A 25,666-nucleotide genomic window follows, 5' to 3' on the forward strand; every position below is an offset into this window, starting at 1 on the left:
ATACTGAATCCAACTATGTGGTATAGTGATTTTAGTTGCAGATTGGTGATTGAACCTCGCAAGTCTCAGCTTTCTATAATGTAGGCAATTTCTGAGTTACGCATAATATATATCTCCCACTCCTGATTTAATTTCCTAAGCAGGACCTGGTAATTCTTACTAGTTTATGGAATTCTGCATTTTCAACTCTTGCGTGTCAAGCAGAATTTAGCTAAACGTGTTCTACCTGTACTCATTCTTGACTTGGAAGAAGAAACTATAGGGCAACTATAAGAAATACAGTTGTTTGCTCAGAAATAAAGCTGCTCACCTACAATGTCTGTTGTACTATATATTCAGAATTGCTCAGGGGAATAAAAGAAAAATTCCAAGTCTTTTATTTCACTGTAGAAACTGTCTTATTTCTGAAGTGTTAAAAATTACTTTTCTTTGTATAAAGATTGTCCTTAGTCATTGGTAAAATACTGGATAAGTAAAATCACATCTTTAAAAGCAGATCTGAAGCAAACATAATGCTAAACCTGGTTTTTCTCCAATTCTGTAACACACTTGAAATTACCTCAGATTGAAGAACAAGAAAACAGGTTTTGGTACTTTATTTTTTAGTTTTTTGTGTAATGATAGAGACGAAAGGCAAAATATGTTTACCAAGGAAAAGAATTCACCATAAAACTTTACCAGTCATTTAAAAAACTACTTAGTAGGAATCTAATTACATAGAAAAAAATGTTCACTCACATTTTGTTATGTTTTTTAAGGTTCTCTGTCTGAGTGCTCTGAACCATCCATTTTTAATACAAGTGAGAAACCTAAAATTCAGCCTTTCCAGTTCTTTCTCTATCCTTCTTCTCCTGTTCTCCAGTATCTCCCATTAACTTTATCTCCTAAATTTTCTCCCCTTCTTTTCTCCTGTCAACTCTGAAGGTTGTTTATTGAAAGAATAAAATGATATTACGAGGCTGCAGCTCATTGGCTCTAGAAATAGGAGTATTCTTTAGTGTCTGTCTGTGGTTGTCGGGACGGAGATTGGTCTCAGCTCAGTCAGTTATATATATAATGACAGCTCCCTCTCCACCCTGGCCTCAATACTGTGCCCTGGTGTTTCCATGCTGGTGCTACAGAAATCCTAAGACATTCCATTTGCCCATTGGCCCAAGGAGCATGATCAAATTTGGATACTTCTATGGATACTGATCTCTTTCACACAAAACCGTGGTTTTTACTGTTCCTCCTTCCTCTCGATATGTAGTCTCTTAGTGGTGGGGAGAAAATACAGTAACACGGTTGTGATTGTAAACTGTAATTATAGTGATTATAAAGAAGGGGAAAAGTTCCATCATCTACATTCAACCACTATTAATATACCCTTGCAACTCTTACTTTCACACAGTTGCTCTCTCACTTTCCTTCTTTTTTTTTTTAGTTTAAAGCAGTTCTGAAGACAAATTGCCATATATTTTGCTGCTGCCCCTCCCCCTTTTAAAAATCAGTGTCCAACACACAGCGCTCTGAATGGGTGCTCAATAAATCCTTAATTACTTAATTTCACTTATTTTAAAATTTATTTAACAGCCCTTTAAATTACAGAAGATAGTTTTTTAGTAGCCAAACCATAAGAGCAAGGAGCCAGAAGACTTGTATTTTTGTTTCAGCTTTGCCATTTATAAATTATGCTGCTAATACAATCTATTTCTTGTCTTTGGCCTTGAAATTTTTAAAAAATCTAAATAAAGGATATTTAGACTGGTTGATCTTTAAAATACTTTATAGATCTCTGAGAAATTCCTGGAAGTGGGTAGTTTCAGAGTTCAGCTGCAGTTAATAGTTATAAGGCTTTAATAAATAAGAATGTCGATAAAAACTACAGAAGTGTTTTTGTTTTGTTTTGTTTTGTTGTTTTTTTTTAAAGAGATAAGGTCTCACAATATTGCCCAGACTGATCTTGAACTCCTGAGCTCAAGTGATCCTCCCAAAGTGCTAGTATTACAGGCGTCAGCCACCATGCCCAGCCCAGGAGTCTTAATAGATGATAAAGATTGGGGGGCTGTCACAAGTCAAGCACGTACTCATTGGGGTTTGTCATCCCCTTTCAAGAATGTAAATTCCATGTGGGCAGGAATCTTTGACTATTCCATTCACTGGTATCTCTAGTGCCTTAGAATAATACCTTCTCACCTGTTTACTATTAGAGATTGATAAATGACCATTTCGAAACTTCATACTATATAGCCTGTAGGCATATGATCTTCCATTGTTTATCATTTTGGAGTCATTTTTGCAAAAGTCTGTTATCCACCCAATGTGACTTTTATAAAATAGCATCCTTTCTACAGAAAGGTGTGTTCTTCCCATAATTTAGACTGTGTTTTCAGGTTTCTTCCCTAGTATGAATTTTCCAGTGCTGAGTAGGGCAGAAGTTTTGCCAAAGGATTCTGTAGTTTCATTAATTTCTAGTATGATTTCTGGTATTCAGTCAAAGCTCAGCACTTACTAGAGTTTTTCCACGTTTCTTATATACATAGTTCTCCTCAATATGATTTCTCTTTTGATCGTGAAGGTTTGTTTTCTTTTCCCTTCTCTTTCCCTTTCCCTTTCCTTTTCCCTTTTCTTTTTTTGAGACATGATCTCACACTGTCACCCAGGCTGGGGAGCAGTGATGTGATCTGGGTTCACTGCAACCTCTGCCTCCTGGGTTCAGGTGATTGTCATGCTTCAGCCTCCAGAATAGCTGGGACTACAGGCACATGCCACCACACCCCAGCTAATTTTTGTATTTTTTGGTAGAGACAGGGTTTCACCATGTTGGTCAGATTGGTCTCAAACTCCTCACCTAAAGTAATCTGCCCTGGCCTCCCAAAGTGCTGGGATTGCAGGTGTGAGCTACCACACCTGGCTTAGATCATGAAGGTTTGTTTTCTTTTAGAAGGCTCTTACACATTTATTTATAGGGCTTCTCTCCAGTGTGAGTTCTTTCATGTTGCAGAAGCATTGACTGTATTCTGAAGGTTTTTCCATGTTACTACATTTATAGGATTTTTGTTTTATATTTTTGTCTGTTATAAATTCCCTGATGTTCTATAGAGCTTGTATTTCTTCAGAAGGCATTGCTACATTGATTACACTAATAGGGTTTCTCTTCAGAATGAACTCTCTTTACTAAGCACAGGGTGAGTTATGACAAAAAGGTGGTTTGCAGTCTGATTTTCTTTCCAGTAGCAATTCTCTGGTGCTTTTGGTAAGTATTAAGTAGGGGATCAACTGTGCTTGAAATTTGTGCTGTAGTTATTAATTAGGTAATGTTTGCCTCTTTTATGAGGTTATCAAGTATTCATAAGGTGACAGGCTGTACCTGAAAGTCTGACATACAGAGCATTCAAAGAAGAAAGTTTTAGGCTGGGCGTGGTGGCTCACGCCTGTAATCTCAGCACATTGAAAGGCAGAAACAGGTGGATCACTTGAGGCTAGGAGTTCAAGACTAGCCTGGCCAACATGGAAAAACCCCATCTCTACTAAAAATACAAAACTTAGCCAGGCATGGTGGTACATGCCTGTAATTCCAGCTACTCAGGTGACTGACACACAAGAATCGCTTGAACCAGGAAGGTGGAGGTTGCAGTGAGCCGAGGTTGTGCCATTGCAGTCCAGCCTGGGTGATGGAGTGAGACTGTCTGAAAAACAAAACAAAACAACAAAAAAAAAGTTTTATACTTTATTTATTCTCACAGATTAATACATTAAGTCAGTCATTTAGATTATATCAACAAACAGACATTAAATACAAAGAATAATAAGTCCCTCTATATAACTGGAATCACTAGGGATCAAGGAAGAATGTTGGTTAAATGAGGGAAAGAACATAATAGATAATTCTGAATCTTATTAATTAACATATTTCTTGGTGGTTTTGTTTGTTTGTTTGTTTGTTTTTTGAGACAGTCTTACTCTGTCGCCCAGACTGGAGTGCAGTGGTGCGATCTTGGCTCACTGCAACCTCTGCCTCCCGGGTTCAAGTGATTCTCATGCCTCAGCCTCCTGAGTAGCTGGGATTACAGGCATGCACCACCACACCTGGCTAATTTTTGTATTTTTAGTAGAGACAGGGTTTCACCATGTTGGCCAGGCTTGTCTCGAACACCTGACCTAAGGTGATCCACCCACCTCAGCCTCCCAAAGTGCTGGATTACAGGTGTAGCCCCCACACCTGGCCGGTATCTTATTAAAATATTTTGAAAAATTTAACATTTGAGATATTTCTGACAGTATATATAAAAAGCTTCTAGTGCAAACCTTTTAGTGTATGTCAAGGTAATATAATCTTGGAAACATCCAAAGTTGCAGCATCAGAAATATCATAATTCTATCCTTGTTTCAATGAAAATTAATCATTTGCTTTAAAATTAAAATATAAACAATTCATAAATAAAGTGAGAGATTTGAAGAAAGCAAAGAAGACTTGTAGACTTGAAATTGTTCTGCGATATAGACCAGAATAAACTAATTGCTCTGTTAAAAGCAAGTTGCAGCTGTTTTGTCAGTTTGTATTACTGCTATTCATCAGTATGAACTTCTTTAATATATAGTAAGGTAAGGCTTAGATTAGGATTAAGGAAGGTAGAGAAGAAAAGTGTTTGGTAGTGTAGGTGTATATGACATCACTGATAGTAAAAGAAAGCTCCTGCCTGTATCTGTGATCTCATTATGTGGGCAGCTTTAACATATTGAGAGGAAGGAAGAGAAAAGAGGATGTGAGTACATTAGAAAATAGAAGAGTTTTTTTTTTTTATATCTTAATACCTAGGAGTTAGTTTTAAAGTTTATTTTGTGGGTTAAGGTATAGGAATAGTAGTGAGCACTTCATGTGTGACTGAGACTTCTTTGTAGATAACCAACCATATTAGGCAGAATGCTAATGGATATACTGTATTCCTCTAAAGCTGTCCTCTTTTGAGCACAGAGATGTCTCAGCAATAATTATCCTCTCTTTGTTAGGATCTGTCAGCCCCATTGCCCTCCCTACCTCCAGTCATTTACAGATTTCATCGCTTTTTCTTTTCTTCCCTCAATCTCTATCTACATGCTAGTCTATATTGGCCTTTTCTCTCTTCTATCTGTAGGTATCCCTACAACATCACCCTTAGAACATTCCTTTTAAGAGTATTGGAACCTACAAGATGAAATTTAGATCAAGAATTTCTTTGCAGAACAAACCTACAAGATTTAAGGAAGCTGTGACTCCTGTGAATTCAGTAATTCTTTCATAGGGTAGGTGGTCATCAGTCATGGGAGTTTGCCCTCCCTGTGCTTCCAAAATAAATGCAAGTGACAATTTGGCTTAGTAGTTTCATAGTTTAAAATTAATCAATGAATATTCTTTCAAATACACTTTTAATGACTGTTAAGAAATTGCCTTTATATATGATTTACTATTGGAAGATTTCTCTTTACTACGTGATTTTAAAATTGCAAGTTAAATCCATTGGAACAAATTTTAAGGGGAGTCAGGACTGCTAAATTTAATTTAGCCTTCGCTAAAATGGAGGCTTATTTACATAGTATACACAAAATAGTTTTATTCCTAAGTCAGACCCTTGAAAAAAGCATCCTTTGAGTTGCTGAGTTTACTTGAACCTTTTGATGTTCATAGGAAATAGTTTAGTATAGACTAACTCTTGACCAGGCTGAACTGTCAATATACAAGATGGCACCTGTGGCGTAATTTATTTCCTGGATTGTATTCTAGTGTGACTTGGAGGAAGATCTTAGAATCTGAAATGGAAAGAGATAAAGACAAAGGGAAAAGCAATTTTTTTTTTTAAATCACAGATAAATTTAGCAGCTCTTGAGAGGTAGAGGTGGGGCAGGGCAAAATTCCTTTAATGCCAGGTAACCATAAATGTATGTCAAAGTTTAAGAAGAAAGTAGTGGGTTCTTGGAGTCCCAGTGTAATTTTAGCTTCATAATTCATTATGTAGTTTTTTTTATTGCCGTTTTTAAACTTTTTATTTTGAGATAATAGATTTACAAGAAGTTGCAACAAAATAGTACAGAGATAATTAGAGGCTCATATGAAGTGACAAAAATAGTCCAGAAAAGTCCCATTTACTTACTCTTCATTCAGTTTTCCTCAGCAGTTACATCTTATATAACTATAGTACAATATCAAAACCAGGAAATTGATATTTTTATAATACATGTCTGTATAATTCTGTGATTTTTGTCATATATATAGATTTGTCTAACCACTACCTCAGTCAAGATACAGAACTATTGCATTACCACAAAGATCTCTCCCTGTGCTACCTCTTTATAGTCACACCCATCCCATTACTCCTCCCCTACTCCTCACCACCCTTAACCCTGGCAGCCACAAATCTGTTCTTCATCTTGTTGAACTGTGAGAATCCACTCATACACAGATTTTTTTCAATAAATATTTTGGAAATTTTGTCTTGAAGATTTGCAACAATTTGTAAAAAACTTACTACATAGCTTAGTATCCAAAAAATTAAGAAAAAGGGATGGCATGACTGTGTAAAATACATGTAGATACTAGTCTGTTTTATCTTTTACTACCATAAAATATATCCAAATGAATTAAGAAAAGTGAATATTTATCAAGACTTACGCACACAAAGACCTTGTGTTCTGCCATATGTGATCGAGAGAAATATTAACAAACATAAAGATGCAGTATTAAATCATAACTGCATAAAATTAACTGTAGTCCATACAGATCTGTTATAGTAGTTTTGTAACCACCTCGTGTTGCTGTTACAGTGAGCTCAAGTTGAGAGTATCTGTTGAGAGTATCTGCTGAAAATGATGATGCTAATCATCTCCACATGAGCAGTTTCTCGCTCCAGTAAATTGCGTTATCACAGTAAAATGTGATCTCTCACTGTATTTGGTGTAATATCCTAAACCTTGGATAACACCATGAGACCCATAAGAAGTACCATTAATGATGCTGGAAGTGCTTCTAAGAAGCAGAGACAAGTTACGACATTACAAGAATGAGTTGAATTGCTTGGTATGTACCATAGATTGAGGTCTGCAGCTGCAGTTGTCTGCCATTTCAAGATAAATGAATCCAATGTAAGGACCATTGTTTAAAAAAAAAAAAAAGGAAATTTGTGAAATCATCACTTTTCATACACCAGCAGGTATGGAAATCCCACACTTTTTGTGAAATATTGTGTCTTTTATCTTGTATTGAAAATGCAGCTTTTTAAATGGGTCCAGGATTGCTATGAGAAAGTATACCCATAGACTCGAATATGATTCAAGAAAAAGCAAAGTCATTATATGACAACTTAAAAGGAAGATTAAGGATCTAAAGCTGGAGAATTTAATGCCAGCAAAGGATAGTTTGATAATTTTAGAAAGAAGTTTTGCTTAAAAAATGTCAACATAACAGGAGAAGCAGCTTCTGCCTACCAAGCAGCAGCAGACAGGCTCCCAGACACCATTGAGAAAATCATTAAGGAGAATGAGTATCTGCTTGAACGAGTTTTTGTTGTTGTTGTTGTTCTGAGATGGAGTCTTGCTCTGTTGCTCAAGCTGGAGTGCAGTGGTGCAATCTCTGCTCCCTGTAACCTCCACCTCCTGGGTTCAAGTGATTTTCCTGCTTCAGACTCCCAAGTAGCTGGGATTACAGGCATGCATCACCATGCTTGGCTAATTTTTTGTATTTTTAGTAGAGACGGGGTTTCACCATGTTGGTCAGGCTGGTCTCGAACTCCTGACCTCATGATCTGTCTGCCTCGGCCTCCTTAAGTGCTGGGATTACAAGCCACTGCGCCCAGTCCAAACAAGTTTTTAATACAGATGAAAGTGCCCTACCCTGGAAAAAAAAAATGCCACAAAGGACATATATTAGCAAGAAAGAGGCAAGCACCACAATTTAAGGCAGATGGGGATAGGCTAAGTCTACTGTTTTGTGCAATTGCGGTTGGGTTTATGATCAGGACTGCCCTTACCTATAAAGCTGCTAAACCCTGAGTCTTGAAGGGAAAAGGTAAACACCAGCTGCCAGTCTTTGGATGTGCAATAAGAAAGCTTGGAAAATGAGAACCCCTTTTCTGGATTGGTTCCATTGATGCTTTGTCTCTGAAGCCAGGAAGAACCTTGCTAGTAAGGGACTGCCTTTTAAAGTTCTTTTGATTCTGAACAATGCCCCTGGCCACCCAGAGCCCCATGAGTTCAACACCAAAGGCTCATTACACACAATACTTTATGAAAAGGATTGTCAGTGATACGGAAGAAAACCCTTATAGAACATCATCAGAGTCTAAAAGGATTGCACTATTGAAGATGCCGTCATTGTTAAAGAAAAAGCCATGAAGCCCAAAACAATAAATAGCTGGAGAAAACTATGTCTAGATGTTACATGTGAATTCACTGCTTTTATGATAGACCCAGTCAAAGAAATCATGAAAGAGATTGTAGATATGGCAAAAAAATGTAGGGAGCTGAGAGTTTCAGGATATGGATCTTGGAGAAATTCAAGAGCTAATAAAGACCACACCAGAGGAATTAACAAAAGATGACTTGATGGAGATGAACACTTCGAACCAGTGCCAGATGATGAGGAAGATGTAGAAAAAGCAGCACCAGAAAACAAACTGACATTAGACAGTCCAGCAGAAGAGTTCCAGTGATTCAAGAGTGCGTTTGACTTCTTTAACAACATGGACCCTTCTATGATACGGGCACTGAAACTAAAGGAAACTGCGGAAGAAAGATTGTACGGTACCATATGGAAACATCTTTAGAGAAATAGAAAAAAGCAAAAAAAGTCAGACCTAAATTACATATGTTTTTGTAAAGTTATGCCAAGCGTCCCTGCCTTTCTGGCCTTCTTTTCACCTCTGCCACCACTGAAACAACAAGACCAACCCCTTCAGCCTATATACCATGAAGATGCAATAATAAAGACCTTAATGATGATCCACTTCCACTTAATAGTAAATTCTCTTCCTTATGATCTTCTTAATAACATTTTATTTTCTCTAGCTTACTTTATTGTAAAAATATAGTGTGTTATACATACCACATGTAAAATACATGTTAATCACCTGTTGATGTTTTCAGTAAGACTGGTCAACAGTAGGCTATTAGTGGTTTTGGGGGAGTCAAAGGTTATATGTGCATAATTTTAAAAGTTAGATATGGGTTTTCAACTGCTTGGAGGGTCAGTGCCCCTAACCCCTGAGTTGTTTGAAGGTCAACTGTATTTACTACTCTTTCTATATATGGTTGACTTAATTTCCCCAACTTTGAGACTAAAGTTGTTTGATGTGAAGTAGAGAGAAAATAAGGGTGGAGAGGGGGCTGTGAATCACCTATAAACCCCAAAGAAAACGTATGTAAACATCTTCCCAATCTTTAACCTCCACCTCCTGAGTTCAAGTGATTCTCCTGCCTTAGCCTCCCAAGTAGCTGAGTTACAGGCATGTGCCACTGAGCCCAGCTAATTTTTGTATTTTTAGTAGAGATGGGATTTACCGTGTTGGTCAGGCTGGTCTTGAACTCCTGACCTCAAGTGATCCACCCACCTCAGCCTCCCAAAGTGTTAGGATTACAGGCGTGGGCCACTGTGCCCAGCCTTCCCAATCTTCTTTATATGTATATGTGGGTCTTTTTTGTTGTTTATTTTTTTAAGGTAGCCAGTACGTATACTTTGCTATGTAATTTAATCTACTATGTTTTAAAAGTCCTTCCAATCCTGAAAACAGATGTCTTAATAGTAGCAATAATAATAATAATAATAGTTAACACTAATACAGAGATTATTATGTGCCAATCTAAAGGCTTTATACATATCAACCCATTTGATCCTATTTCATCATTATAATTTATCATGATATATAAGGAAGCCAGACAAAAGTATGGTGGATTGTGGCTTCATTTTTACATTAAAAAATTGTGTAATACTTTTCTGACTCTTCAAATAAATGCCAAGAGGTTTTGGAAAGTCCATCCAATTCTTAGAACATTTCTGCATCATTAATTTAATGGAATAAATGCTTTGTCATTTGAAGAAAACTGTTGGAAGGTGACTGAAAGGAAATCATGAAAGAGATTGTGGATATAGCAAAGAAGGTAGGGAGCTACAAGTTTCAAGATACGGATCTTGGAAAAATTCAAGAGCTGATAAACACCACACCAGAGGAATTAACAAAAGATGACTTGATGGGTAGAAGGGAGGGAGGGAGGGAGGGAGAGGTGTGTAGTCAAATTCTTTGGAAGCAGCTGGGTTAAAATTCCATTTGAAGCCTTCCATTCTAAAGAAGCTTATAATTAGAAACAAGACAAGGTGTTTTTGAACCTCATAATAGATGGTAGTTTCTGTATCAGAAAACATTTCTGATACAGAATGAATCAGTTCTGAAACTGATTCATGAAACAATGTTACATCACTAGCCTATCTAATACAACAATAATCAGAACTACACTTTACCCTTCAATGTCTCTGGAGTTAGAAACACCAACCTCCCAGAAGTCGAAAATTTGCACATAAAACTCAGCCACTCCTAGCCTACCATTGACTGGAAGCCTTATTGATAACATAAACAGTCGATTAACACATATTTTGTATGTTATATGTATTATATAATCTTAAAGTAAGCTAGAAAAAAGAAAATGTTGTTAGGAAAAATACACTTACAGTACTGTATTGTATATCATAAGTTTACATAGTCTGTTTATAAGATGTATTGACTGAAATGGCAGCAGGACCTCAGTTTATGTACATATCAAGCAATTCAACTTGTTCTCGTAATGTCATGACTTTCCTTTGCTTCTTAGGAACACTTCCAGCATCTCTAGTGGTACTTCTTATGGGTCCCGTGGTGTTATTCAAGGTTTAGGATATTGCACTAAACATGATGAAAAATAACATGAAGACTGTGAGAGACCACATTTTACTGTGATAACAAAATGTACTGGCAATAGGAACTGCTCATGTGGATATGAGTAGTGTCATCACAGGGTGTTTTAAGGGAATACTCTCAACACTTGAACTCACTATAAGAGCAACACGAGGTGGTTACAGAATTATTATAGTAGAACAGTATGTACTACAGTTAGTTTTATGCAGTTATGATTTAATATTGCACCTTTGTGTATGTTACATTTCTCTGGACTGCATATGGCAGCATGTAAGGTCTGTTGGTGTGCATAAATTTTGATAAATGTTAACTTTTTATAATACATCTGTGTGTATTTTATGGCAGTAAATGATACAATAGACTAGTATTTTATACATTCATGCCATCCCTAGCTTTTTCTTAATTTTTCGATATTTCCAAGCCATGCGGTTTGTCTGCAAGTTTTTTTCAAATTGTTGCAAGTTTTCAAGACAAAATTTCCAAAATATTTTTTGAAAAAAATCTATGTGTGAGTGGACCCACACAGCTCAAACCCATGTTGTTCAAGGGTCAACTAAATACCTCATTTTGATAAGACTGTTGTGAAACTTACATTCATTTCTCGTGGGAGTGTAAATGATTCAGTGTTTCAGGAGGGCAGTTTGACAGGTAGCAAAGCCTTGAAAAGGTTCATAAGCTTTGACCTCGTGATTTCTTTTAAGACTGTATTTTTGAGACATGATCAGAAATGTCAGAAAAGGTGCAAGGATATTAATTGTAATTATAGCATTACTTACAATAGGAAAATAAAATTAGCCTTTTGTGTAAAGGTCTATAATTGAGTGACTTCTTTGTCAAACGGCTACTTCAAGTGGTTTGATAAGTTTAATTTGATAGACACTTTGATTATAGCATTAATATAAATTTCGTAACTATAGTAATTGGCTAAAAACAGATTCAGTTATTTAGGGATTTCATCTTAGGAAATTTATCCTAAAATATGACATCTTTATGTAGTTGTGTGTGTAAGCTGTGATTTTGGAAAGAACAAAAATGTTTCTAGCAGTTTGATGTTTTCAGTATCATTGTCATCATATCCTTTTTGTGTGAATATAATTTTGACTACCAATTGTTTTCTTCTTTTACAGAGAGATAACATAAAATGATCATATAGCTAGGCTAATTGAATATCCAGAAATTTTTATTTTTACTATAGAATTCTTTTTATCATTTCATTATTTCTTTCAGAAATTTCAAGCTTGAAAGATATTATCTACTTTAAGATTTAAAAAGGCAGTTTTTATCTCCAGAGCAGTCACTCCTTATCTACTATGTAGAAATAATTGTCATCTCTCCCCTCAGTATTCCCTATCTCAGTTGCTCAAGGAAGAAACCTGAAATCTTAGTACTTCTGCAGACTTCGTTTTTAGCTTACATCACATGAGTCCAATTCTTGACGAAGTCCTGTCTGCCTCCACAATGTCTTGAATTGCTATCATTTTTTTCCATATCCACTGACAGTGCCCTGGTTGAGGAACATTACCTTTTTCTTGAAGGACCATAGTATCATCTTAACTGTTTCCTCAATCTTCCCCTGACTCAATCTATTTGTTTTTTGTTTTCTTTTTTTTTTTTGTTTTTGGTTTCTATGTTAAGATTTTATTGAAGTTAGGCATGTGCCATGTTTAAGAAGTCAAATATTTGCATAAGAGAACAAAATATAGCAAAACCCTAACTCAGTTATTCTCATCTTTCCAACCTCGATCCTGGAGCCCCATTCCCATCCAGATCTCTTAGCTGTTTCTCCTCCGAGGAATTTATGTCTGTTTTTCACATAATATATCTAAATCTTTACTTTTGCTTGATTTTTCTATTTTAAGTATGATACATTGACTCTTTACTATAGAAGATGATTTCACTGTCTTATATTCTGTCCTCCCCATTTATATAATTCACTTCTCCTTCTTTTGCACATACAGTTATATCATAGTTTTAACTAACTATATTCTTTACAATTGAACTGTGATGATTTACTCAAGTTTTGTTTTCTTTGAGCTAAAATGTACTTTAGTTTTCTTTGTATCCATCACTAAATTTTTGCCACAAGTGAATGTACTGAATGTCTCTTCTTAATATTTCCAAACACATAAGGAATTTTTTTTTTCACTTTCAGAGACAGATGTCTGTTGGAATTTCTATCCTCTTGCTCCTTTCTTGACTCTTCTTCTTAAAGGTCTGCTTGTAGCTTTGCCCCAGGATCTCCCATTGCTGTTAATCAGAGGATTCCCAATATTTTTTTTTTTTCTATATTGGCTCTTCAGTTTCCTGGGTCTCATATCTTCCTTTTTCTTTGCTAGTTTGTTATGATAGAACACATACTCTACTAGTTCTCTGAGAGTAGGTACATAGAAGGCACATTCTCTGAGATGTTCATGTCTGAAAATTTCTGTAGTCTACTTTCAAACTTAATTGATATTCATGTTGGATATAGAATTCTAGAAAATTGAATTCTTCAAAATTGAAGGCATTGCTTCAGTTGTCTTTTAACTTCCAGTGCTGCTATTAAGACATCTGATGCCTTCTGATACCTTTTTTCCTATATGTGCTATTTTTGTTGTTTTGTGTTTGAATCTCTGCTCAGTTTTCTCTATTTCCTCTTAAAATTCCTGTTATTCAGATGTTGACTCTTACGGTCTTCAAATTAGCATAAAAACATTTTACTGCTATCTTTAACTTTTTGTTTAAAAGATTTAGTCATCTTTATTTCACAACTCTTCTACTGACTTTCAAATTTATCCTGTATTTTTTATTTCTAAAAGCTCTATTTTGTTCTCTGTATATTTCTTTTTATATATCCTCCTGTTTTTGCTTAATGGGTACAATGTCTTTTTTCATATATTAAAAAATAATAATTATATGGTTTTGGCTTCTTCTTTTCTCAGTTTTCTTTGTTCCCTGCCCTAACTCGACTTCTGTTTTCTGCCCTAACTCTATTTCCTCAGAGTTCTTTTTCTTTTTTCTTGTGGTTTCTCTCTCTCCGTGGCTATTGTTGTATTATAGAGGTTTGTTAACCTGTTTCGGACCTTGGGCCCATCCGGCAGACTGAAGCCTATGAAACGCTAGCCCTTCTTTAAAAGGAAATCAGTTCTATTAAAATATACTCATCAAAAATTTTTTAAAGCTGTTATACAGCAATGCATGTGCTTCTTTGTTAATGTAGTAAAATCTAGAGGCCAGTCTTAAATACTACCATATCTGGGTGTGATGATTCATGCCTGTAATCAGTACTTTGAGAGGCTGAGGCAGGAGAATTGCTTCAGCATAGGAGTTCCAAACCAGTCTGGCCAACGTAGTGAGACCCTGTCTCTACAAAAATAAAAACAAAATTAATCGAGTATGGTGGTACACACATTTAGCCCCAGCTACTTGGAAGGCTGAGGTGGAAGAATTGCTTGAGCCAGGGAGATCGAAGCTGTAGCGAACTGTAATCCTACCAATATACTCCAGTCTGGGCAACAGAGGAAGACCCTGTCTCAAATAAAACAACTACCATAACTTTGAAGTAGTGATGAGTGTAAATTGTATTTTTAAGGTATCTGCATCAACTGTAATGTGATACGAAAATAGCAGTGATTTTGATTGGTAACTACATCACATGCATTGCCAATACCACTGTAATCTGTAGCCTACATTTATAACTAAAAGAACTGTCTTATTTCAGTTAGAGGTTAGTATAAAATGAATTTTAATTTTTTTATACAAGTTTGTGGGCTCTTTGTATTCTGTCAACAGGCACTTTGGGGGATCATGATCCGTTTTATTAAAGGTTTCTTCAAATGTTTGGAGTGATTGTTAGCTCAAAGAGTGAGATACTAGAAAACTGATTGGGAGCTCTGGGCGACTGAATAGAGCCTGACAACTAGTAGTCTTCACTGTATGTTGTGGGATGCTCATCTTCATCTGTGGATCTTTTCCTCTTGGGATTCAAATCTTTTCAGAGAAGAATCCGCGAGTATTCTGCCTGTGGAATGTAAATTTGCCTATGTTTTCAGTCATTGTGCTCTCTTACGTCCTGCTAATCAAATTTGCTTCTGTGATTTAACTGAATGGATATAATATTATGTATGTTCCCATTAAATAAAGTGATTCTAGAAAAGAACACAAACTGTCTTTAATGTTTTGAAAGCCTTAATCTGGCAAGAAAACTGGGCTATTACTAATATTTAATTTTCACCTTAATTTTCCAGGAGCTTTCAAGTTGTGGATGGAATAAAAAAGAAAAGTACAGTTCTGCACCAAATGCAGTTGCCTTCACAAGAAGATTCAATCATGTGAGTTTATAAATTTTGATGCTGTATCTGAAATTTAGTTCCTCAAGATATGCTTTTTCCTTAAGAAATAATTTAACTTTTTACATCAGTTCTGGAATATTTTCAGCCAGTATCTCTCAAGTATTGTCTCTGTGCATGATCTCTGTTTTTTTTTTCTCTGTAATTCCTGTTGAAAATTTATTGGAACTTGACGTTCTTTCCTCCTTGTCTCTTACCTTACATATTTTCTTTGTTTTTGTCCTCCATTCTGAGTGATTTCCTTAGATCTACATTTCAGTTCACTGATTGTCTTTAGGTGTGTTTTATCTGTTTCAAATCTGTATGCTTTTACACCAGCCATGCTCTTTTCTTATTTTTATTTTATTTTTAAAATTTATAAATTTTCAATGTAGTTTCTGTGTTATTATTGGAACTTCTTGGGATACTACTGTATTTCTGCTCATTCTTAAAGTGGTTTTTTCAAAGATATATAATGAATTTTGTATCTTTGGCTTGAAAGCTCGTGTCTGTTTAAGCTTTATCCATGAGAATTTTGCTGCTGCCTCAATTGAGGGAATACATATTCTAAGAGGCTCTTTGTTTGCTTTTGCTCATAACCAGGGCTGTCGCAGACCTGAGACTGGTTTTTTATGTTTATTGTTGTGCTTGGGGCATCTTTGTACTTCTCTGTAGTAAAAATTTAGATACCAAATCCAGTTAAAGGCAGCCTATAGTTAACAAATTCTTCTTTTAAAGTTAAATTAATTTTTTCTTTTTTTAGAGACAGGGCTTCTATCTGTCACCCAAACTGGAGTACAGTGGTGCAGTCATAGCTCACTGCAACCTCAAATTCTTGGGCTCAACCAGTCCTCCTGACTCAGCCTCTCAGGGAGCTAGGACTACAGGCATGCACTACCATGCTAGACTAATTTAAAAAGATTATTTTGTGGAGATGAGGTCTCACTATGTTGCCCAAGCTGGTCTCGAACTCCTGGCCTCAAGCGATCCTCCTGCCTCAGCCTCTCAAGGCACTGTGATTGTAAGCATAAGCCACCATGCCCAGTCTACAAATTCTTATGAAAGAGTTTTTCTTTTTTTCTCCTTGACCACCCAGAGCCTACATTATCATAGATGCACTTGTATGTTGTCTCCCTTTTTCAAGGGAATTGAAAAATAAGTGAATTGTTTTAGTCTACCTTTTCACTGAGATTATAGACCTTTGAGTAGCATTAGATAGAAACGGAGGAGTGGAGAGGTGTGAGGCCTTGTATTATGTCTTTGAAGGAGCATTAAGTCCCAAGCCCCTATGTCACTGAGATAGGAAATCCTCCACGGGCAGCTACAGTACCCACTCTTATAACCACTGCTTTGCTTTTATTTCCTTATTTTTTGATCTCTAGAAGAAATCCTTTATTTTTCTTCCCATTCAGAAATACATTTAAAAAAAAAGAAGTTTGTGATATGTAACCCAGCAATTTTAGGGGCTTATAGCAAAAATATTTTTTCTTATGAGTCCAGTAATTTTATGAAACCGTGTCTTGGTGTTAGTTACTCTGGGTCAGCGTTCTTAAATGTGATTGGCTTTAACAGACTGTCATTTGGGGAGCATGTACACTTAGCCTTCCAGTATAGGGGTCTCAGGGTGGCTGGATTTATTACATAGTAGCTTAGGGCTCTCCAAGAGAATGTTCCAGCAATCAAGGCAGGAAGCTGCATGGTCTTTTATGACCTCGTCCTGGAAGTCAGTGTCACTTTCACTAATACTTTCTTCATCAAAGCAGTCACAAGCTTGCCCAGATTCAGTAAGAAGTGATACACGTCCTAACTTTGGATGAGAGAGTGGCAAAGAATGTATGCTTAAAAGCACCATAGACAAATTGTCTAAGCCAGGTGCAGTGGTAAGTGCCTGTAGTTCCAGCTGCTGGGAGGCTGAGACAGGAGAACTTGAGCCCAAGAGTTCAAGACCAGCTTGGACAACATACTGAGACCTCATCTTAAAAAAAAAAAACAAAAAAACAAAACAACAAATCGTGTTGGCCAGGTGTAGTGGCTCATGCCTGTAATCCCAGCACTTTGGGAGGCAGAGGCTGGTGGATCACTTGAGCTCAGGAGTTTGAGACCAGCTTGGGCAACATGGCAAAACCCTGTCTCAAGTAAAAAAAATACAGAAATTGGCTGGGCATGGTGGCTCACACCTGTGGTCTCAGCTACTTAGGAGGCTAAGGCAGGAGAATCTCTTGAGCCTGGGAGGCAAAGGTTGCAGTTAGCAGAGATCACCCCACTACACTCCAGCCTGGGCAACAGAACAAGACTCTGTCTCCAGAACAAAACAAATCACCATAATATTTGTCTTAAAATTTGCCTGATGTTAAATTTAATTAAGTTGGTGAACTTAATTAAAGTTAAATTAAAGTTGGTGAACATGCGCTTTAGATTTGAATTTGAATAGTTAATATTCAAATCTGAATTTGAATAGTTGATATTTGAATATATTTGATATTTGAATAGATTTGAGATTTGAATAGATTTGAATAGTTGATATTTGCTAAGGTTATTAAGATTCCCATAGCATAACTTTTTTTTTTTTTTTCCCGGAGTAAACCTTGTTAGAATTGGGGAGGATTATTACTATTAGTAGCCCAAGTACAGTAACAAGTATTAAGGTGACTTTGTAAAATATGTATACTTTATATTTACATATATATTTGTAAAATATGTGTAAAATACATAATGAAATTTGTTTACAGATGAAAATTGCAAGTAAAATCTGAAATATTTCTCATTAAAAATGTGAAGAAATATGAGGCGGTGGCATTATATTTTGCACAATAATTTCGAACTATATTCTGTATTTAGATTTGTATAAGTGAACCAACTTACAGTGCTTTAACTTTGTTTTCATAGTACATGAATTAAAGTGTATTACGTGGACATATTGTATCATATAATAAGCAAACTGTTCAGAGTAGAGTATTTTAATATTATATCTAATCTACCTTCTAATGAATTAGTTTTAATTATTTTTTAAATCAAGATGGTTTTATTTGAAAGCATTACAAAATTTTTGAAATGCAGTTTTAATGTTAGAATGTTAACTTAGATATATATTTTTTTCTTTTGATATTTTGTTTTATTTACACCAAGAAAACCCTACTTGGGAATCTTCACTTATGATTCTACTCAATCTAAATAAACGGTCATGTAGAATTACACAGCCACAGAAGAACCTGCTATAAGTAGCATCTTTTACAATGTTTAATTTTAGAGCCTACCTAATTCTGCCAAAAATTTTTAGAATACAGCAAAAAAAAAACCTTACAAATTAAAAATCATAGTGATAGTTATCTAAAATTTTTATTTACAGGTAAGCTTTTGGGTTGTTAGAGAGATTCTTCATGCTCAAACATTAAAAATTAGAGCAGAAGTTTTGAGCCACTATATTAAAACTGCTAAGGTAAGAAAAACTTGTGTTTTTGTTTTTGAGTTCAACCATTCATAAATGTTTGTAAGTGAATAAATATTCATGATGCTTTATTCACTGTTTACTGATACTGGAAAAATAAGGTTCATTTATATAAGTCAATTTTTAAAATTGGTTGCCTACTTTCTCTGCCTTTTTCTTTATTCTTCCTGTTTTCCTACCCTTTCTTTTATATTCTTCCTCCTACTCTCTGAGTAACTGAATTATGTGATCTGTTTTACTGAATAAGTAGACAAAGGTTGGATTATGGTAAAGTATGATATTTATAAAATACTGGACTATTCTGCAGGTGATGAGGAAAGCCATAAGGATTAAGTAGGAGAATACTACTTCACTTCCGAAGTGAACCATGTGAAGAATAAGACTTTATTTTTAAGAGAATGGTATATGTGATGTTGCCACATTGTTAACTGAACAGTTATTGTGTGACATAGATAATAAATACAGCAAGAGAAATAGAGCATGGATCTCAAAGGTAGTTGGAAATTAGAAGGGTGATACAGGATATTCTACAAAGGATACCAAGATTTTATTAAAACTTGTAACAACTCTGAATTTAGTTGTAGGGGCAGAAAGGGGGAGTGAGCTCTTCTTGAAGGGTCAAGGCTGGCAGCCTTACAACAAAAGACAGGTTAATGAGAGAAAAGCATAGCAGATTTATTACGTGTGCATAGGAGTCATACAAAGTATAAACTCAAAGCAGGGCCAAATGGTTGATGCTTAAATATCTTCTTCACTGGGGAGAGGAGAGTTTTTGGGGAGGAGGTACATAAGAGTAAGTGATTTTCAGGGAACATGGATGAGCCCAGAGAAAAAGTCCTGAGACCAAGTTTCCCTGAGCTCTGGGAGAGGTGGCGTTACAGGTTATGGGAGAGCAAAGGGAGAAAAACATATTAAGCAAAGACAGATACCTCAAGGAAATATCTCAGATAATCTCAGAGCTACCCTCAGAAAGAATAGTTGGGGTAGCCTATGGTTGAGTTAATCTTTCCTAGATCTGGACAAGGGAGAGGATGCTCAGAGAAAGCCTAGCTGTTCATTTCACCAATGTAGATTCTACAAATGCGAATCTTCTCTACAAAAGGCAACTTTTCAGGGCTATTTCTGTCTGTAGGCCCTCTGAATAGCCATCTCAAAATACGTCAAAGAAGTATATTTTAGGATATTTTTGGTTTCCTTTAAAGTTCTCTAAGAAGTATGGTAATTGTAGCCACGTTCATTCGTTGCTCTTGTAATAAATACATAACTTTCCTCACCTGTGAATGAAAGAAGGCAGAATAAAATGAGGGTACCATGTTTACAATTATTATGAGTCATAACTCTTTCCTATTTTCCTTAAGAACATGGGAGCAATTGTGTTCTAACATTCTATGGCACTAGGTGGCAGAGCTAGCCTTCTACAATTTTGATATTTTGCAAAAGTGTCAAAATATTTTTTTAAAATTCTTTGTGATGATATGTTAGATAAATACTTTTTTTTTTTTTTTTTTGGAGATGGAGTTGCACTCTGTGGCCCAGGCTGGAGTGCAGTGGCGGGATCTCGGCTCACTGCAAACTCTGCCTCCTGATTGTACAGGTCTATTGTACAATCTACTGATTGTAGATATTAACCGCATCTACAAAATATCTTCATGGCAACACCTAGATTAGGGTTTGGTTAAATAACTGATACTAATAGTCTAGCCAAGTTGACACATCAAACTTACCATCACATACATACAAAAGAATATAAGAATATTTAAAGTATCAAAAGAATGATAACGTGGATACCCATGCACCCACTGACCACTGGAAATTTTCATATGCCTCTTCATATGCCACCTCCTTCCCTTCTACTACAGTGGGAACCATTGCCTTGAATTTCGTTTTTCTTTTACAGTATGTATGTTTCTGAATTATATATTGTTGCAAATACATGCTTTTGGATTTTGTTTAAATTGAATTATTCTATATTTACTTTTGTACTTTCATAACTCAGCAGCGTTACTTAATGGTTTTGGGAGTAGCTCTGTTATAGAGTATCCTATTTGTACATATCACAGATTATTCAGTGTACTTTGGGTTATTTCCAGATTTTTGCTATTATAAGCCCTGCTGCCATAAGCATTCTTGTATGAGTCTCTTGGTGCTTATGTGACGATTGATGCCCTAAAATACAGAGTTTGTACTAGCAGTGAAATTACTGAGGCTCTCTCTCTCTTTTGTTTAGACAGGATCTTGTTCTGTCTCCTGGGCTGAAGGCCAGTGGTGTAATCCCAACTCACTGCATCCTTGACCTCCTGGGCCCAGGCAGTCTTCCCACCTCAGCCTCCCAAGTAGTTGGGATTACAGGCATATGCCACCACCCCTGGCTAATTTCTGTTTTGTAGTTGTTGTTGTTGTTTTGTAGAGACAAGGTCTCATTATGTTGCCCAGGCTGGTCTTGAACTCCTGTGCTCAAGTGATCCTCCCATGTTGGCCTCCCAAAGTGCTGGGATTACAAGTGCCAGCTACTGTACCCGGCCCCTCATCTCTTTAGCTTTGTTATAGATAACCTCCAAACTGGTTACATTTATATATGCTCACTAGCAATGTTTGAAGATGCCTGTTGCTCTACATCCATGTCACCATCTGATATTGTCAAAATTTTTCATTGTTACCAATTCTGGTGGTTGTGAAATGTATCTCATTTTAGTTTTAATTGCCTTTCATTGAATCCAGTAGGAGTAAACATCTTTTTTTATGTTGGCCATTTAAGTTTTCTCTCTTGAAAGGTCTGTTTAAGATCTTTCAGCAGTTTTCTATTTTGGTATTGGTCTTTTACTTTGTGTGTGTGTGTGTGTGTGTGTGTGTGTGTGTGTGTGTGGTTTTTTGTTTTTGTTTTTTTGAGATGGAGTCTCACTCTGTCGCCTAGGCTATAGTGCAGTGGTGCAATCTTGGTTCACTGCACCTCCACCTCCTGGGTTCATGTGATTCTCCAGCCTCAGCCTCCCAAGTAGCTGGGATTACAGGCTCACACCACCATGCCCAGTTAATTTTTGTATATATATTTTTTTTTAGTAGGACGGGGTTTTGCCATATTGGCCGGGCTGGTCTTGAACTCCTGACCTCAGGTGATCCGCCCACCTCGGCCTCCCAAAGTGCTGGGATTACAGGCATGAGCCACCGTACCTGGCAGTCTTTTATTGATTTTTATAGGAGTTCTTTATATAACTAGATGCCAGTTCTCATAAGCTTTGCATGTATCTTCCTATTTGTGGCTTGTCTTATCAATTTTTTCATATTTTCTGATTTACATGTTCTTAATTTTAGTAGTCAGATTTACTGATCCTTAATTTCTGTCTTGGTCTGTTCTGGCTGCTATAACACAAATACCATAAACTAGGTGGCTTGTAAAAACAAACATTTATAAACAACAAACATTCTAGAGAACTGTGAGGATTAAGTCCAATGTCAAGGTGTCAGCAGATTCAGTGTCTGGTAAGGGCCCATTTCTCATAAGGCCCTTTCATGTTACAACAAAGTTCCTTCAAGCACTTGCCCAAACAACATTTTCTCCGTACTGCCCCGCCAACACACCCCACTGCCACAGTATAGATGAACGCTGTTCTGGGAGTTTATATAAGTGGGATCCTACAGAAAGCTGTTGCTTGTGGTTGGCTACTCTTGCTTACCATGTTGTTGAGATTCATCCACGTTGCATGTTATCTATAATTCTTTTATTGCTAAGTAGATTTCCAGTGTATGGATATTCCACAGTATATCATTTTCTTATTAATGAACATTTGTTTTTACTTTGGCTTTTATGAATAAAGCTGTTATGAACATTTTTATGGAATATGCATTGAGTTTTCTTGTATTATACCTAGGAATGGTGGACTTGCTGGGTTATAGATTAGGAATATGTTTTAACTTTATTAGAAACTGCCAAATATTGTTATTTTCCAACATAACCCTGTTGGTTTTACCACTTTAAATTTCAGTCAGCGATAAGAGTCTCCACACATCTTGCCAGTACTTGGTGTTTAATTTTTTTTTTTTAAATTTGGCCTTTCTTTTGGGTGTGTAGTAGTATCTTATTGTGGTTTTAATTTGTATTTTTCTGATTATAGTCATGATTGAGTATCTTTTCATATGTATGTGGAGCATTCGGATATTTTGTTTTGTGATACTATCCTTTCCAAATCTTTTGCCCATATTTTTAATAGGATTGTTTGTCTTATCAAGTTGTAGGGATTTTTTTTAATGTATTCTGAATACAAACTCTTTTCAGAAATATGTATTTTTTCCCAGTCTATGACTTGCCTTTTTATTTTCTTAATGCTGTCTTTTGGTTAGTGAGCAGAACTGTTCAGTTTTGACAAAGTCCAGTTTGTTATTTTTGTCTTTGTGGTTAGTGTTTTTTGTGTCTTGTTTAGTAAATCCTTTCCTAATCCAGGGTCATAAAGACATTTTCCTTTGATCACTCCTAGAAGTATTATAGTTTGAAGTGGTTTTTTTTGGAGATGGAGTTTTGCTCCTGTCACCCACACTGAGGCAGGAGAATCACTTGAACCCGGGAGGCAGAGGTTGTGGTGAGCCAAGATCACACCACTGCACTCCAGCCTGGGCAACAGAGACTCCATCTCAATTAAAAAAAAAAAAAAAAAGAATATCTAATTGTGCGAATTCCATTCTTTTGTCTGTTTAACTGCTTTGACATTTTGGTTGGAAATTACTTGATCAAATATGTGTAGGTATATTTCTGTTCCGTTGATTTATTTGTCTGTTCTTATTCCAATATCTCTTTGTCTTAATTACTATAGCTTTGTAGTAAGCCTTGAAATCTGATAATGTTCTAATTTTTTTTTCTTCTTCAAGATTGTCTTGTCTATGCTATCTCCATTTTATATCTGTAGAAATTTTAGAAGTAGCCTATCAATTTCTGCAACATGGCCTGCTTGCATTTTTGATTGAGGTTTTATTGAACTTATAGATCACTTTGGGAAGAACTGATAACAATATTAAGACTTTCAATCCACAAACATGATATACCTCTGTTTAAGTTTTTTTAAATTTTTCTCGGCAGTACTTTATTTTCAGTGAAGCACTTTTGCATATTGCATATCATTATTTCTAGTAGACAGCCAGTGTTCTGATATTATTGTAAATATTTTTCCGTCTCATTTTCTAATTGTTTGTTACTACATATGCAATCATGTTATCTGAAAATAAAGGCAGATTTGACTTCTTCCTTTCTGACTTTTCTACCTTTAAACATTATATCTAAAAGAATGGTAGAGACTGGAGTAAATACTTTCTTCTCCCAGGGTGGTTAAGCCCAGTCCTCTGTGGGGGAACGAGAATGAGAAGCTGATTTTTCTGGCTGGCTGGGCATGGTGGCTCACGCTTGTAATCCTATCACCCTGGGAGGCCAAGTCAGGCAGATCACCTGAGGTCAGGAGTTCGAGACCAGCTGGTCAACATAGTGAAACCTTGTCTCTACTAAAAATACAAAAATTAGCCATGCATGGTGGAGCTCACCTGTAGTCCCAGCTACTCGGGAGGCTGAGGCAGGAGAATCACTTGAACCTGGTAGGCGGAGGTTGCAGTGAGCCGAGATCATGCCACTGCACTCCAGCCTGGGCAACAGAGCGAGACCACGTCTCAAAAAAGAAAAAAAAGAGAGAAACTGATTTTTCTGATCCCATTAGGAATTGCAGTGGATAGGGTTGAGTTTTAGCTTTAGATAGTTTCAGGTCATCTCTGGTCACAAATGACTCAGGGCGAAATCTGTACTTTGTGTGGTACAGGCCTCTTGCTCTAGTAGGACCCTGGGATCTAAGTCCCAGAGATCCCTCTCTGCTTTCTAACCCAGCTGTCAGCCTCCAGCACTGACACACAGTAAAGAAAGTTCCGTTAGGAGTGAATCAGTGGACACAGAGCCAACTCTAGGTTTGAAACTCCTGCAAATTCTAGTCCGTTATACCAGCCCACAAGGTTGTAAAAGCACTGGTTTCTTCTTACTTTAGCAAAATCTGCCTATTGGAGGCTTCATCTTTGCCTAGCCTTGTAGAGATTCAGCATATGCCCTCAGGGGGAAAAAACTGTTTAAAGGCTGTTGTTGTTTTTTTACTTTGGAATTTAGTTATTTGTGTTCTTTGTGTCCGCAACTCTCCAGTGTTTTTAATAAAATGGTTTTCTTTCTAAGTTTATCTATTTTGTTTTCTTGCCGTTATGGCTTTAGCAATGGTTTCTCATGTTCTACATCTGCTACTAGTAGCAGAAGCTACTATTCAGCATGAGGTTTTTATCGTTTTTTGTTGTTGTTGTTGTTGTTGTTTTTGAGACAGGGTCTTCCTGGGTCGCCCAGGCTGGAGTACAGTGGCACAATCACGGTTCATCGCAACCTCTGACTCCTGGGCTTAAGCAGTCCTCCCATCTCAGCCTCCTGAGTAGCTGGAACTACAGGCACATGCCACCACGTGCCTGGTTAATTTCTGTGGGTTTTTTTTTTTTTTTTTTTTTTTTTCTGTAGAGACAAGGTTTTGCCATGTTGCCCAAGCTGGTCTTGAACTCCTGGGCTCAAGCAGTCCACCTTCCTCAGCCTCCGGAAGTGCTGGGATTACAAGTGTGAGTCACCACGCCCGGCCTCTGTTTATTCTTACTATGAAGTCGTTATTTGGGCTATAAACTTCCATAATACCCCTCCCCTCTTCACTTAGCACTAAGGTTCACAACAGGCATTGTTGCCTGGCAGTCTCTTGATGGTGGATGAGGATTATTTCTCTCCTGCCCTTACACTCAGGCTATGAGTCCTTCAGTGTCTCTGCTTTAGGCAATGAGAGTCTCTTATTGGAACCCCCACCACAGGTTAGGCAGGCCCTGGGCAATGTGTCCCCTGAAGCTTGGAAAACTAACCAGATTTTCGTATGTCCTCCAAGGGATTGCCAGCTTTGGTGTTCAGCTTACATCTCTGCATTCTCCTTCTCTTAGTTTTAGGGTCCTAAGTATTCTTAATTTTATTGCTAGCTTTACAATGAATT

General features: G+C 36.6%; 1 protein-coding gene across 1 annotated transcript in view; it reads left to right on the forward strand.

Annotated features, from left to right (window-relative positions):
* RALGPS2 (Ral GEF with PH domain and SH3 binding motif 2) overlaps positions 1 to 25,666 on the forward strand; it is a 188,108-nt gene that overhangs the window by 67,543 nt on the left and 94,899 nt on the right. The window contains exons 5-6 of the mRNA XM_011981461.1: positions 15,119 to 15,202; positions 18,546 to 18,635. Of these exons, the coding sequence (XP_011836851.1) occupies positions 15,119 to 15,202; positions 18,546 to 18,635 (174 nt within the window). The remainder of the gene's footprint in view (positions 1 to 15,118; positions 15,203 to 18,545; positions 18,636 to 25,666) is intronic.

Source organism: Mandrillus leucophaeus, unplaced genomic scaffold (genome assembly GCF_000951045.1).
Source record: "Mandrillus leucophaeus isolate KB7577 unplaced genomic scaffold, Mleu.le_1.0 Scaffold226, whole genome shotgun sequence".
Taxonomy (NCBI): domain Eukaryota; kingdom Metazoa; phylum Chordata; class Mammalia; order Primates; family Cercopithecidae; genus Mandrillus; species Mandrillus leucophaeus.